Genomic DNA, 16,636 nt, shown 5'->3' with positions numbered 1-16,636 from the left:
GTTTAAGGTGGAGGAATTTGAAATCATATCTCCTGGTTTCTGTTCTTTGTTTCAGGAGGAGGTTTCTGTTCATGACACTGTGAAACAGCATGGTGTGAAATCAGAGAATTACCTTAAACCTGATTTTCCTCATCTCTAAAATAGACTCCTAATTCAAAATAAGAGAGGACTCAGGGGACTTTCCAGGATAACAGATTTTGCTCATGTGCTTTGTGATAGTCATAGTTAATTAGTAATACCTAGCCTTCCCCATATTGCCATTCATCTTGGCTGCTCTATAATGGAACAGACTTCATGACTTTCAGTGAACTCTCTGGAGGTTTGCACGGCAGAATTTGCTCCTCAGTATCCCATTATGAACAAATAATTACGGCTTTGGGGACATGTACTCCAGGCAAAGGCCCAGGCTAACTGCTCCATTCCTTCTGTATTTTTGATATAGCTCTAATAACGCACCCTTAAGTTAAAAACAGTATTTCTGTGTGCCAGCAATACTTAATGGGTTTTACAGTTCCTCATGAAGCTGCTAATGGCTGAGTTTATTGCAAGTGCATAACAGCTGACGACCAATCATTGGTGCTAATGCTGAAATAAATTGTCTTTGTGCTCCTCATGGTCTGTACGTTGCTGGTGGTACAGGGTGGGACATGGGCCATGATTTACCAACTATAGGTGCCTACTGCTTGTAGGGACATACAGGAATGGGTTCTTCATTACTGGTAGAGTCCTACACTCCTCTCTGAAAGAGACTGGGCTTTGCCTTGGGCATATCCACTTGGGCAAGGGGTGGCACGCACAGCACAGTGCCTGCAGGTTTCAGTGGGATGCCCATTACAGCAGAGCTAAGAGGGAAAGCTGAAGCCCTGGCAGCAGAACAGCATCACATAAAGCAACACAAGGCCAGCTGGAGTTACACTAGCCACCCACAGAGGGTGGTTGCTGCCCTGCCATGCACCACCGTGTCTCTTTATGGCTCTTCCAAAATACCACTTACATGTTTGGAATTTGTATGTGCATCAACAAAAACGGATCAGGAAACAGGGCCCTGCAGTTATGAGGATTTACACACGTGTAATGCCAGGGACGGCTGACCAGAGAGGTGTGGCTCTAACACTGCCAATGTTACACTTCAATCTGTCTGTTGTGTGACACACTGATATGGTGTGAGCCACTCTACCAGCTCTCCCACTCCTAAATCCACTGTGCCTTTGTCTTCATAACGTCCATCCTAGATCTTCAATCTGACACTGTTTGCTCTTTTTCCACTTTGTGAGGGATATTTGCCCAGGGTCCTGCAGGTACCACATGCTTTCGCATCCAGGATGGGGGCCTGACCAGGGAAAGCCAAGGATTGCATTAAGCTGTAGTTTGAGTCTTGCCTTTCTGTGTCTTGGACTACAGGTAAAGCATCTGCTGTTGGTGCTTTTGTTTCTGGGTGGCTTTGCACGCCTAGCAAGTCCCTGAGGGCCTTCTGATCGCTGATGTAAGACCTAGGGTTCCCCTCACAAGTTCTCAGTGCAGGTGGACTCAGACACAGTCCAAATTTTTCAGCTGGGGCGGCTGCTTATTTTTAGGAATTTATTGCGATCCCACAGGAAACAATGACCTTGCTTTCCCATAAGGATAAGGAGAGTAAGTCCAGCCCACTGCTGGACACTGCATGAGGGAAACAACACAAATGCAACATCAACATTCACTCAGCAAGAAACATGCATAGGAGAGACTGGCTTTCTAGACATCTGTCACAAGGTGATTCCCTCTGCATCAAAATCCTACTCTTTGTTACAGGAGTTTCACTTCCTATGTTTTTACTGGTTTCTAAGAACCTAAACCCCTACTGAACAAATTTGCAATGTTTTCTGTGAGAATTTACATACCTAGACACTTTTCTGCATCTGGTCTCCTGGGTTCTACCCCCATAGCATAGCATTATTGTCATTGCACCGCTCCAGTAAGGGTTTTACTCCAACAGTTATTTCATTCACCCCACAGCTGCAGAACTACTCACTCCATGCAGAGGAAAGTTTGAACTATGCTGTTCCATTGGCTTGTTTTGCCTTCTGCTCTTTAAAACAAACTAGGAACCCCTTTTGTTTCTCAGCTCGTTATACCGAAGTCTGTCCTTTCCATGAGACCCCACGCAGGAATATCCTCCGAGCACAGAGCCTGCCCAGTCCCTCGCTGCTCTGGAAATCTCAAGTCAACACTTAAGTAGGGTAATTTCTTGCCTCAATTCAAATCACACTTTACAGTAAAGCTCAGCACTTGTGACTGTTTCAGTGCTCTACTAAAAGCCAGACAAACGCTATTTCATACAGTTTCTCAGAGGAGCAAACGGCAGTTGTGTGCTTGGGGCGAGGGAGGATGGGAAGGGAAGAACTACTGGAGTGGAAACACAAGCACCTGCCTTTGCGTCAAGAGGGGAGGTAGTACTGAGTTAGATGGAGAAACCCACATCACTATCTAAGTGCTTACACCTAGACATCTGTCCTCTGGCAATAAAAAAAAAATATATATATATATTCTGCAAGTTTTGCACAGTTAGACACACCTGACGGTCTAATTCCCTGTCCCACTAGTCCAGAAGAGTATTGCTCTGACCCAGCAAGAGTTTTGCACTTTCCCCCTCCTACGGCCGGATCTCCACAGGCAGAGCCTGCTCCGGGCTCTCACGCACATGCACGCGTGCGCACACACGTACATTCAGTTTTGGCTGGAACTCTGCACTACTCCTTCTCTGGAAGTTGCATGGGAGATGTGCTGAGGGAGAATGAGCTAGCAAAAGTTGTTCCTTGTGGTTAAAAGAAGATTTGAACTACATTAACAGATTATTCCAGCTGGTGTTGTAGATCCACTGTTTAGTATCCAGATAAATTAGTACTGCCACATTGCCTCAGTGTTTCTCACTGTATCTGTCTAGACTTGCTCTTGCCCATTGCCTCAAACAAGGCTGAGATTTATTTTACACTTGTGTAGCACCTGGCACAATGGGTTTGATTTAAGCTGATGCCTGGAGCATATGAATACACCACTATAACAAACAAGAAGCAAGGCCCCAGGCTATGTGGCAGCACTGTCCCTCCCTTTTTAGTTTAGATTACATTTCCTTTCATTTCAGCAGCGTGCGGGCAGGGAGAGACGACTAGTTATTTCCCAGATAGGCCTTTGCAAGTACACAGCTTTCTCCACAAGCCAGGGAAAGTCATGGAAAGGAGACTGTTTCCTGAGAGTTTGAATTTGCCAGAAATAAAGAGACACATTCCTCAAATGGCACAGCAGCCAATGCTAATCTCCTCTGTGAAACACCCCATTATGTGCAGCAGATTAAAAGTTTTTTCAAAACATAAGAACAGACAGAGAAGAAGGAAATTTTACTGCACCGTGGTAATGATTCAGGCTGCTTTTTTTCTTCCTCTGCATTTTTTAGGCACAATGATGATTGCCCACTCAGCTGGGAGCGCTCAGGAGGGCTGTCCTGTGTGTGAACTGAGAATCATGGTCTGCTGAAACAGGTCAGCTCCTGACAAAGGATGGTGCGTGGACAGACTTGGCAAAGCTAGCTGTCCGTTCCCACTGAGTTTCTTCTTGTAACACCTCAGCTTGCAAAAGAAAAACAAACCATGTAAGAAACACTGCCAGACTTCCACCTGAAACTATCTGAGCATCATACAGGTCTAAAATGTACAGACCTGAACCCGCAAATCCTGAATCTCTGAACTGTTAGCATCACGTTGTAACCACGTGAACCCACAGGCCACTGTGCAAACCTGTACGCATACCTGCAAATACAGCTGTCCCTGCCCACAGCCATGACTGTTGCTAATCCTTTAAATTTATTACCAAGTTCCAGCCTTCATTTTCACAAATGCTTTGGGAAAGCAAACACATTGGATCAGCCTCATCTCGAGGACAGGAAAAGCCTCTGAGAAATTGGTCAAGGTCACTCTGTGTGTCAGTGGCAGAGACTGGAACAACTCTAGGCTTCAACTCCCAGCCTAGTGCCCAAACCTCAGATCTCCCTGCTGCCATATGAGAATAGCCCACAAACCTCCAGCGCAGTCGGACATCTTAGAGCTAGAATTATAATAGCAGGGTGCAAATTGAAAGAGCTACCCATCTCTAGGCTTCAGACTTTCCAGACTTTCAGACCACTGTTGGCTGGGGTCAGACAGCTCTTTGGTGTCCCCTGTTGCACAGCTGTATAGAGGTAGGCCCCTGGTCAGCAGCATTGGAGCACGTGCTCCAGTGATTCTCCAGAAATGCAGGAGGACTTCACAAGCAGGAGCAAGTCCTTGCTTTGCAGAATTAGGCCCTTCACAAGAGAGTCTTTTGGGATGAATGGCTGATACAATCCAGAGTGGTCATCTGAACTCCTTAGGCTGCACAGAACATTCACAGTGAAGCCTGAAATCAAGTTAACTGAGGTTTTGGCATTTCACCGTAATATAAAAACATAAGAGTGATCATAGGGGAGAAGGAGTTTTGTAAGCTTTTGTTGAAAAACAGTGCTCTTCTGTAGCGAAGATTCATGCAATTTGGCTGTAAATTTGTCTTATTTCATACTCTGACTGTTCTGTTTATATTAAGGTCAATTTTTTATGTCAACACATGCGCACACACACACGTTCTTCCTTTCATAGCAAAAAGAATAATTGTGATTACTTTAACTGGAACATTTTCATGTATTTTGTAGCCTCATCCTCTCGGCATAACTAACCACAATTTGTACCAGAATCATATCACTGAGATCTAGCAAGATACGAGCTTGTATGATTTCATCAGTAAACTTGCAAAACTATACTAGTTCTGGAAAAAGCTCCTCTCCCTGCATATTTGTTAATTTAGGTAGGATACACCTTTACACATAATTACACATGGTTTTGTTATACTTTTCCTCCATATTTATACCCATCTATATTTACCTATACAAACACAAAATGAAAATGCAATTAATGCAATAAAAATTTAAAATATCATTTCCTCCCAGATTGAGATGTTCCTGGCCAAGTCTGAGCTTGAAACACATTTTAATAATCTCCCCATAAATTCCTGACAGAGCAATGTTTATCAGGGAAGTGCACCTGACACTTCAAAGAGACACTAATTATTTGGATACTGTGCTTAGTGAGCAATTTGCACAAACACGCATTCCATTGCTCCGTGATAGAAGTAATACAGTTTTCTAAAAAATATAGATATCTTTACATCACCCCTATCTGATGATGTTTCAAATGTAAAAATAACCTCATTAATGCTGACAAGAATGCAAACCTAGTCTCTCGAAAATGTGAGAAGACCACAGGAATCCCATGTGACTCTGACTTCCTTGCCTTATTAGAAACATCTGTGTCTGTTGGTAACCCCAGACCATTTCCAGGTTTGACTCCAAAAAAAGAATTTCACAACCTTTTTGTGCATCTCAGCCTCTCTGGGTGCACTTCAAAACAGGTCCTGAACATCCCCCTCTTTTCCTTTTGCTTTGGGATAAAAGATGCATTTTTAAAAGCCTTCTGCAAACCAGACCACAGTTTGCTTCATGGTTTGTTCTTGCAAACGCAGACAGGCATGTGGCCAGTTGTTGCAGACATGCTGATCAGGACCTGTTGCTGGCATTGAAAGCCCCAGCTTTCACAGAGCTATAGCGGTCAAAGCCAGGTAAGGCTCTGGCTCAGGCTGCTGCCACGCCGTGGGCAGGCATCCTTTCTGGCCATTCTCCTTGAAGGAGTCTCAGCTCTCTGTTGTCCAGAAACATCTCGCCCTGTATCCAGCACTTACTAGGCAGTTATTTCTATAACTGCACCTTTTGCAGTGACAAAACAGCATAGTACAAGGCATCTCAACCTTAATTAAAGAGCTCAGGGCATGAACAGACAAGAGACAAAGAGAAGGGATTGTCTGAGGTCACACAGAGGAGGAGGACTGGAATCTAAGCTTCAGTCCCCACATTATCCACTGCAATGTATATAAATTGCAAATTTATTAGTCACTGCCCTTGAACCAATCTCTTGTTACAGACTAATGTGACCTTCAGGGCAGGGGACGTCTTGACAATTTGCATGGTACCTAGGAAGCTGCGTGGGCTACAGCAGATAAACGGTAACAATTAGCCAACACAGTGTTTGAAGCTCAATCCACGTCTCATTCTACGCAAGCGATCTTTTTGAACAGCTCAGCTAATGTGCTGGCAGTGGATAAAGTAACTGATTATAGCAAGGGATTGCTTATATATGAAAATGATGTAACCCTGGGATTAAGTCCAATTCCTTTTCAGGCTCCAAAGCAAACAGAGATGCCTTCCAGTTATTTTTCATCTGGCTTCACTTTTTTGTGTTGACCAGTGGGTGAATTAAGGTGCCCATTCAACAACACCAAGAGTCTGAAATCCACTTCCTTCTTTTCTTCAGGAAAAAGAAGGAAGGAGGTACAAATTGCTTTCAAAACAGCTCCTCCTTGTAGCTTTTAGGAGTATCATATGGTCAAAGGCTCCTGTCTGCAAATTCAGACTCCTCTTTACTAGCCATAAATTTTGCCTGCCAAGGGTTAGAATATTTATCTAGCCTGAGAACACACCATGTGGTGAGTTTTTAATCTGGTGGCTCCATTTGAGGCTGCTGGTTACTGTCAAATGCTTTGCTAATCACCGGTTCTCTCATTCCCAGGGCATGTCCACACTGTAAAGACTGCTACGGCTGGCAGTTTGTACGTAGCTGGCAGCGTGGGCACACTAGTTTGCTGCTAAGTAACTCTGAAGTAATTATTCAGCTTGTGTCGTGAAGTCTACACTGAGCACGATATGACTGAAACTGAGCTAGTTAGTCTGAAGCTCCTCTGGGTGACTGCCAGGCAGAGGAACCAGAGCGCCCAGCCCAGCATGCCTGCGGAGGACCTGGGATAGGAGTGATGGGTGGCCTGGTCCCCTACGGCACAGCAGATAGCATGCACCACAGCACCCTGTGAAAGGATGGCATCGGGATGAAGTTAGGAAAAAGCTGGAAAGCTGAAGCCGCCCTACCTTGTGCTGCAAACCCCTGCATCTGACTGCCTGAAGCTTCCCGTCTTTTGCGACTGGCAAGGCTGGGGTTACACCCGTGCATCAGGGCTGAAGTTTCAAACCATCTGTGCCTCCACTTTAAAACCACACGACTGGCTTGGAGGCCAGCTCTGATGGGCCCCCTTTGCTGACAAGCTGGGTAGAGCTACTCCTTTACCTATGCTTCCCTGTAGAACAGGATCAAATCCAAATTTGCCAGTGGACAACTATGAAAGTCCGCAGACTTGCCACTGAAGATTTTGCGACCTGGTGAGGACCAAGTCTGTCCTTGCTGTGCCCCTGGTGCACGCTGCCTGGTCCAAAGGAGCTATTTGGAATCATATGGAGAGGCCACAGGAATTTATAGTTGAGCTCACCACTGCCAAAACAACTCTTACAGCTCTACCCTCCTGGCTAATCTTTAGCACTGGCAAACTCTACACCAGAAACGCACGGCTAGGAGAGCATCTAGGTGTCTGTGTGTGAATGTGCAGGGCTGCCTGGGTGTGAATGTCCCCCACAGTGCTGTCCTTCAGCATCTCCTGCACTAGGAACATCTAAACCTGTTGGATACAGCCAGCTGGCGTCAGTCTGCAGGTCAGGTCAAGGAGGTGACGTGCCATATCTCAGAGGACTGCATCAAAAGACACCTTGCTCGCACTAGCTGTCAGCCATCAGACACACCATATGCTTGGCGGTATTCCTGGCATGCGACCAGGTGTATAAACGTGCCCGCTAAGTAACCCAGCGCACAGGCCATGCATCCATCACAAAAGCGGTCCTGTCTTCAGACAGCAAAGGGTTGAAATGCTGTTGCTGTGAGTGTTGTTGCAAGCCGGAGAGATGCCAAGAACTATGTCCCAGGTTGGATGAAGGAAATGATGAACAGATTATTAAACTTATATTATCAAACATCCATGGCAGAGGAAGGGCTGTGTTTATAAGCAATCCAGAGGCCCTCTCATTGTTATACTGGTGAAAAGTCTCCAAGCTAATGGCAGGGATTGGATCCAAGTTCATCAAAACCAGCCCTGACTTCCCAGGCGAGGGATTCTGCCCACACAGTTGTTTGCACGGGTAAAAATTTCCCATCATTTCAGTGCATCACATCCGATCGTTTTCTTTTGCAACACTGTCCTACAGACACAGGTTTTGTTTAGAAAAAGATTTTCTGTGGAATCGCTCCTTTTCCTTGATATTTTTTCGTGCAAGGAAAGCAAACTGCTCACACTGACTCAGGACTATCTGCACTGAAGGCACTGACAGCTGCAGTCAACACCGGCAGATGTTTCCATGCTGCCGTCCCCATCAATTCAGCACTGACCTTCCCCCTGGATTTCCAATCACACCGACACAGTAATGTGTTTTAGGAGATAATGTTTGATGTTTGCTGACTTGGGAGAAGCCACTAGCCTTAAAGTAGTCTGAATCATGCAGCCTTTGTATCCTAAGGTTTGGACACACATTTAAATTTCTCTTAGAAGAACAGCAGCACAGAGAAGAATAGAGGGAGACTGGCAGGGATCATATAGGGCTTAAAGTCTCCTTATTTTGTGAGGTGCAGATTTTGCAACTATTTTTGCAACCTTTTGCTTTTCTTTTTGTTTAATTTGTCTCCCAAGGCACAGTTGTAGATTGTGGTAATTCAGTTAACAGCAACATTGCCTCATCCCTTCCCAGTCCCTTGCACAGGAGCCTCTAAATGTTGCAAAGCCAACCTTCCTAACGCCGAGCTCTGATAAAATCACTTTCTATGTTGACGAAGTAGAAAGTAATGTATGACAGACTAAAACTAGCATCCAAATCACAGGAAATGTCTATAGCAATATGGGAGATGACTCAGAAATCGCAAAGCTGAACCCAGTGCTTAAAAGCTAGATTCCTCTCCCTACAGGAGAAGGAAAACAAATGTTCCAAGAGCAGTCTCCCCTCACAGAAAGTCCGAGAAGCACTTCATATCTGCACAAGAAAGTGCCCAAACATTTGCAAGGCTTCGCGGAGTCAGCTGGAGAGAAACAGGTATTCTAGCAGCTATAAGCCTGGGTGCTTTTTCAGCCACCTTCTCCTTCACACTAAATTATACTTGCACCCAAGTCAGAGATCCTTTACAGCACAACAGAATCATAAAGAGCTTAATTTACTTGGAGGCTGGATCATATAACACCTATATGGGCTAATTCTGCCGTTGCTTATGCTGACAGGACAGAGAACTGCACGTCTAAGAGAGACATCACCAAAGAGGGATGGAGCCTGCTGTCAGCTGCACTAATATACATTGCTGTTAACTGTATCGGCTTCAGTTAAACTGCTCTGGATTTTCCCTAGCATAAATGGAAGTGGCATCTATCATGTACATAATCTTAGCTCATCAAGTTAAAGTTATTCACAGAACAGGCATTCTTCAAACCTGATTTCTGTGGGAAAATGGCCAGGCATTAGCAATCTGCATGTTGTGCACTTTTCTCCCAGAAATCAGTATCACACTCAGTGAAGATATTTTAGCAAATCTTTCCGCTGAAGGAATAAAATACTAAATCTTTTTATTCACAAAAGTTCATTGGTCCTGTATTCAATAGAAAACCTTACAGGGAGCCAAATGTTAAAGAACTATGATTCTCCACCAAAAAATTACATTGTTGTTTCACGTGCAATTGAGTTTCTTGAAGTCTTCAAAACACTACACAGTTACTTACGCTTTGGGCCAAATATATTCCTGAAGCAACTCCAAGCTCCTTTGTTGATTTATGTCAGAGGTATGTAAGCTGACCGCATAAGACATTAGTATAACTGACATTTTTCACCATGAGGTGAATATGGACAGAGGCTCAGAGAGATGGTGAATCTCCACCCTTGGATATATCACAAATTGGATTGGAAACAGCCTTGGGCAACTGGGTGTAACTACCTAAATTGCAAGGAGGTAGGGGATGTCTTATGGCTGCCACAGGATTTCAATTCACCCACATTGTGTACCTTGAACACACACTAAATTTGCAAAGCTCCGGTGCAGTTCTCATGCTTCCTTCGCAGCCACGTGTCCCTGCGTGTCCGCTGGGTGCTTAGAGCTGAGCACAGCGCGTGAGGGCATGCTGGCCGCTTCAGTGCTCAGCTGGGTACCTCTAGAGAGAGTTTGGGATAACTCTCCTGCAATTATTTAGGAAGCACCCAGACATATAATTCCACTGAAAAGGAGAAGATTAGTACCTTGGAGATGAGAGGTAGCTCTCTAGTATCCTGCTGTCACAGACAGCGTCATTCCTGTAAAGTCACATTAGTCCATTCTCTTCGATGGCTTCTGTTTCCGCTCATAAGCACACGTTCACGCATAGAAATTTGCATGAGCCCAGTTTTTACTAGAAATATATGGGAATACTTCCTCCCTCTCACACAACAGTCCAAACCTCATTCTGCAAACTTTGCTTTGTAAAAGTGCCCATGAAGTTTAAATTTATGCAGCAAAATATTTATGTATGTTCAGAGTTTTATTCCAGAATGTAAGATTTTAATGAATGAAAATACACAGAAATATTCCTTACTATTCATTAGAATTACTTATGTAATTCACTGAAAGCAGCTATATTGTCTAAGAGCAAGACTGTACTGGGCTCTTTGATGGGTATTTCTGTCACTACACCTGGACAACTTTCATACTTGAAACTGTATCAAATAGCATGAACTGCAGTTGCAAACAAAGCTGACAGATGTGACTCAATTTTTGTTTCTAAGGTGTCATGAGTATCTGCCTTCAGTCCCACATGTAAAGGCAGTCAAACTTTAGAGGGATTTTATTTTTCCCTAGCTGTAAAAAACATGTTTTGAGGCGCTGTACCACTGTACCTTGTCTCCTGGCTGCGGGCGCATCACAGATACTCGGTCGTAACCTTTCCGCAGCAAGACCCAGAGAGCATCCAATTTCCCCTGCAATCAAAAGAAACATAGTGTTATCTTCTGTGCAAGAACAAGTGCGCTGTGCAAAAAGGATAACGCAGCTTAGACCTCCACAGTTTTTACTTAATCGTTTCCTGTGCTTGTACAGGACACTGGAGAGCAATGTTTTCTCTCACAGAAACTCGCTCCAAACTTGCTGCAAGTGCAAAGGAAGAGGCTTTCAGATGAGCAATAAGCAGATATGTCTGACAGTCAACAGTATCCACGTGTCTAGCCTTTACGTGTTCTTCTGAAAATCTCCAAAGGCAATAGGTGACTTAGATACCCCCTGGGCTGAGAGAGTCTAATACCTACTCAGCTCCTGACATCCTTGCTAGCAAAATGCTAAACCAATAGAGAGAGATCAGGCGAATTTATACGATGCATTTCCTAACTATTCTGCCTCCTCCTCTGGCTGGCCGAGTGGCTTGCCTCTAGCCCTAGGTGACCACTGTGACATATTAGAAATAATTTTGATTTATATCTCAAAACAACCTGCTGGTGAGAACCAACTGAAAAACTGTCTCTGCACACAGCCAAGACAGCTGAGTCACAGCGAGGTGCTGTGTAACGGCCCACTTCATCTTTCATGTCAGCTCCATGCTAGCAAGAGAGCATCAGGTTACTGGGTCTCACACAAGCTCCCCAGTCCCACCCCATACACCAGTTAATACTCGTATCTTTTCCAGGCAATAACGCACACCTTTCAAAGCCCTCCATTCCTATGAGCTCAGTGTCAGATGCCACCCTCAACACGCTGCACTGGTTTTGACAAGCTGTTCATCCCACTGTGTGGTCTCGTACCCAACAGCCCGTACCCGAATGCAGACGGGTGCACGTGCACAGACCCAGACAAGCTTTGCTGAAAACCCAACGTGTTGAAATCTCTTGTTGACAGAAATTTTGGTTGAGATACGGGTTCGGACCCTCCCTGCCATTCCTGCAATGCTTCTCTGCAATGCAGACAAAGCATTCATTCCTGATTGAAATTCAGCAGCGACACAAAACGCCAAGCCTGCAGTTATTTTCCAAATGAGCTGAACAAGACCAGAAGGAGCAGCACAGAGCTCTGCAATGTAGAAATATCCACCAAATCATCTGCTCTGCAACACACATCTGCTGCTGAAGGATTCCCTGCTATATCCCCATTCTAATAGGCCAGGGTTTCACTTTCAAAATGCATTCAGCTTCTGGGAGATCTGCAGAAGGGTTTCCACAAGTGCAGCACGTTGGCTGGCTCAGTGGAAGGCCACAGACGTATTACAAGCTGAAGATTAATTTATCAAACTCTCTTCACATTAACTTCATTTGACCCTTGATCTGTTAAGTGCATGGTACCCAGAGATTTGTAAAATTTTCTTGAGAGATTAACAACAGAGCATTTATTAAGCTTCCCATTAGTATTGTTCCGAGTGCTACAAATGATATGATATTAGAGCAGGCATCATGAGCGAAACCTCTACCGGTAATAGTCAGTAAACTTTATTGTATCTGCAGAGACGGAGACAAGCTACTCTGAGAACACACAAAGTTGTCCCATGGTACAAAACTATTTCCTGTGGTCGAGAGGATCAAACCCAAAGGCCTAAGCTACCCCTGACTGGACTCAGAAACTTGTCTATGATTGCTACCTGTTCCCTGGAAATAAAGACTGCAAAAGTTTTATGATAGCAGAATGGCCTCATATAACTATCATGGGATAAAAGTAAGCAAATGGAAAGGTCAGCTGAATATTGCAGTGGTGGTAGGAAAAGAGCAAGTAGCTTCATTGACAGTAAGGAAGCTTGCTTTCCTGAGAGCTTGCGTCTCATGGCTGATAGTAAACTTGAGCATCTGTGAAGGTGAGACCTTCCTGACAGCCAGGGTATTTATAAGGTCCTTCTGTGACCCTGGTTCTCTGCTAGCTAAAGACTCGGTGCACTCAGTGTATACTCTTCCTTTCGTGGGGACATAGAGCCTTTCTCTTGCCTTTTCAAGAAACCATTAGGGCCATAATCCTCTTTGAGACCCGTATTCCTCAACCAGTGTGTTGAGCCAATGGTTCAAAGCTTATTTGGGAGTTGGAGGGATACATGGGTGGAGACAGACAGACACGCAGAATAGCTGCATAGATCTGGTTTCCATAGGATACTGGAGAAAAGACTTCCTAAGGCAAGAGCCAGGAAAGTCTCTTATTCTCAAAGGAAGCAGCAAGAAACTCCTCTGTCAGACTCTTCTGCATTTGGACAGCACACCCTCTTAGACCTGAGAGAAGCCATCCCTCTCTATCCCAATCCGTCTTTCCCCCTACATCAGAGCTGTTTGAAGCTCTTGATCTCCTGTCCCCTCTGACAACTTAAGAAATAAGTACCTTTTTCTTCCAGGTCTCCTTTTGGAAACCAGAGGGAAAAGTACAACTTTCCATGGAACAGAAAAGTCCTTTTCACTCTGCAGTCCTAATTTCCAAGAGCCTACCACGATTTCTTGGGAAAAGCCAAGAGCTCCATCTTTGGCTGCCTGAGACATCTGGGTGGAAGAGAGGGAGAGTGTCTCACGGAAAGGATGACATTCGTTGAAGACATGAGAATGGCAATGCATTCACTTGGAAATATAAATAATTCCATGCTCTCTAGTGGATGGGCTGTGTCTCTGTGTTTGGGAACTCCTTTGCAACTGAAGCACAAGGTTGCTTGGAGAAAAAAAAAAAAAGGGCTGGAGGCAAATAAAGCTTTGAGTCCTACTAGATATGAAGTCCAGAATAAAGAAACAATCAGGGCAGATGACAAATGAAGGAGGGCATAGTTGCAGCCATTGCTTTAACATGAATGCATTCTCTTCCTAAATTAATGGTTAATTCAGCACTGTATCGACCCTGGTCTAGTGAATGACCTGATCCCTAGAGTGCTCCTGAGACCTGTGTCTGGAGGTGGCAGAGGCAGTCTTGTAAGCTGCCTATAAACCCAAGCTGCCCTTGGGCCTCTTCTAGGAAGGAAGCTGTGCCATGTCAGCTTTGTAAATAGAGACAGGAGGGCCAAAGGCTAGAAAATGTGCCAAGGACACATGGCTTAGTAAATGCTCAAGTAGCCTCCACTTAGGATTCACCTGAGGTTTCTTTTTGAGAGCACCAGTTGTTGCTTCAACCTCTTCCTTGAAGCAGGTCCTACAGGGGAGTTTTTGTGGATGAACAGCGAGTTTAGCTTCGTCTTGTGGTCCTTCATGTATTATTTTTGAGAGACTGATAGTGGTCCTTTTGAAGTCAAACAAGGACTATAAAAGCTCTGAGGAGGAGGAAGAAAGGAGAGGTAGCTAGGTAGACAGGTAGATAAAAGCAGAGGTAGAAATAGAGGTCTGAGGAAAGCTGCTAACCAAACCACAGCATACAGAGCTGCGTGGCTGGCTGTAGCAGGGAGCATGCCCTGAACCAAATGAAAACTAAAGGCACGGTCCTTTACAATCCTTCACTTGCATCTACGCTTTGTGCTGCCCCTCCCTCTGTCAGATGAGCTGCGGATTTGGCAAGTTTCTTAAGAAATTTTCAGGCTTGTCATTCTGCTTGGATTATTTGCACTGACTTTTCAAACTGTTGAAATGATAGTTTAAAAGCAGGATAATCCAGTTGACATTGTGCTAAGAAGTAATAGCAGCAAATAAGAATAACAACAATAATAACCGCAATCTGTTAAGTGTCAGCAGACACATTTGGTAGCAAATAAATCTCTGGAGCATTTCAAAAAGCAATCTATCCACTCTCAGCTGTCTACCTACCTTATACTCTGGGAAGAGTAACAAAGTGAGGGAAGAAAAAAAGCCATCAAATAAACTGGCAAAAGGCAGAACACTAAGTAAAGGCTGGCACTTGTGCTGCGTGGAGAAAAGGAGGCCTGTTGGCCAGCAAGATGACTGGACTTAAAATGTGAATTTCCTGGCTCTTTGTCAGATTCAAGCTACCTTGGTTTGCTGTTCCTGAGATCTAATTCCTTGCCCTCCTCCTTTACCAATGATTTTTTTTTAAAATAGCTTGTTACATGCGTATTTATCTACCTTCTGAAGAGGTGTTTCAGTGAAGGGGGTAGAAATTTGACATCTGCTTTCACCAAAGGAGCTGAGTGCACTTGGAGCATGGGGATGAGGGAAAATTCAAGCTGAATATCAGGAGACATTTCCAATGGGTGAGGTCTGGTAGTCTGTGAAATATTCCCCCCTGAGAAGTGGTGGAAGCCTCTATGTTATTTTAAAAAACAGACTGGAAAAAGCAGTGAAGGATAGATTCAAGTTAGCAGTCCTGCTTTGGCTGAAAGCACAGACCCAATGACCTAAGAGGCTATCCCTCCTCGCCTCCCTCTGCCTGTTACCACTCTGTGATACCTTCCCTGCACAACACAATGCAAATTCAGCTTCATATGCTCACATCTTCAGGACAAGAGCTTCTGCCAAGAGTGTTGACGAATTTTGCCAATTTTGCTAATTCCTTACTGCACAGGGGGAGTAACAGCAGGACCCCTGCTTCATAGGAATGATCCCCTCTGTTTTTGATGAGTGCTCGTGATTGTATATGGGGAAAGTGTTGGATACAGTCATCCCGTCTGCATACACGGTCTTTTTGGGTGCAGCTCAATAAGGGGTGTGGTGGCAATTAATAATTAGGTAAATTCTTGTCCACAGACTCCAGCTGCTAAATACTATCCAGATGTGGAAGACCCCAAAGTTATGGGAGTATTTGGATATGGAGTCTTGGATTGGAACTGTCCTTAGACTGTATATAATTGGAATGGTAGATGAGAGATTTCTAAAGGAATTAAGAATATTTATCACCCATGAGATACTCCTAATATTCATAGGCCCCCTTATGACTGAATTCTTGCTGTTATGAAGCAAAAGCTGTTCCTAGTCAGAGTCAGAACTGAACTTGAACCCATTACATACACTGAATCTTTTCTCCAAGCCTCTCGAACTTTGGAGAATTTCCAGCTGAGACAGAGATCTGCAAACTTGACTCCTCTGTTCAGAACTGATTTCCTACCATGCTGAATAAACTCTGAAAATTAACTGAAAGTCTTCTGAGGCTGTAATTCAACAGCATGAACTGGTGAAGAAAGAGGGGAGAAACCCAGCAGTATCTTCTATGGGAAAGGACCCAGCTCTCAGCTAATGATCTCAGGTAGTTGTACCCACAGGGATTCCAGCTGCCTCAGCATGTATTCAGGGCTCTTTGTGCTAAAATCAGTGTTTCTGTCAGCTCCTCAGCGGTTAGAGTATAGCTTTGTGTGCTGTGAACCCTTCTGATTGTAGCACACAAAAAAGCAACTGAGCTGCGTCTCTCAGCTGGATGAGGTCATTTCCATGAGCACACAGTAGGAGTGAAAAATCCCAGATGGGATGAGTGTGTTTTACAAATGCTTTGCACTGATGCAAAATGACAATGCACTGCATTTAGGAACAAAGGAGCAGCTATATGGGATGGTGCTTACTGCATTCCCCACTCTGAACTGAAAACAGTTGACTCTAACCTGTCCCACTGTGGGAATGAATAACCTTCGTGAACACATGTTGAAGTCATTATAACACAATTGCAAATGACTTGTTGGTAGGCTATGTTTATTAGAGGATAATCTTTAAGGGGGAAAAGAGAGGAGGCATTGGACCAAATTTTCAAGGAGGCTCACATTTCCGTATCCTCCGGAAACCACTCTTACTCCCTTG

At 44.4% G+C, this 16,636-nt stretch overlaps 1 protein-coding gene across 1 annotated transcript in view; it reads right to left on the bottom strand.

Annotated features, from left to right (window-relative positions):
- ANTXR1 (ANTXR cell adhesion molecule 1) overlaps positions 1-16,636 on the bottom strand; it is a 111,367-nt gene that overhangs the window by 14,847 nt on the left and 79,884 nt on the right. The window contains exon 17 of the mRNA XM_087763052.1: positions 10,868-10,948. Within this exon, the coding sequence (XP_087619178.1) occupies positions 10,868-10,948 (81 nt within the window). The remainder of the gene's footprint in view (positions 1-10,867; positions 10,949-16,636) is intronic.

Source organism: Nipponia nippon, unplaced genomic scaffold (genome assembly GCF_047370975.1).
Source record: "Nipponia nippon isolate SJK-2023a ecotype South Korea unplaced genomic scaffold, ASM4737097v1 scaffold_27, whole genome shotgun sequence".
Taxonomy (NCBI): Eukaryota; Metazoa; Chordata; class Aves; order Pelecaniformes; family Threskiornithidae; genus Nipponia; species Nipponia nippon.
This window is presented reverse-complemented; position numbering and strand designations above follow the sequence as displayed.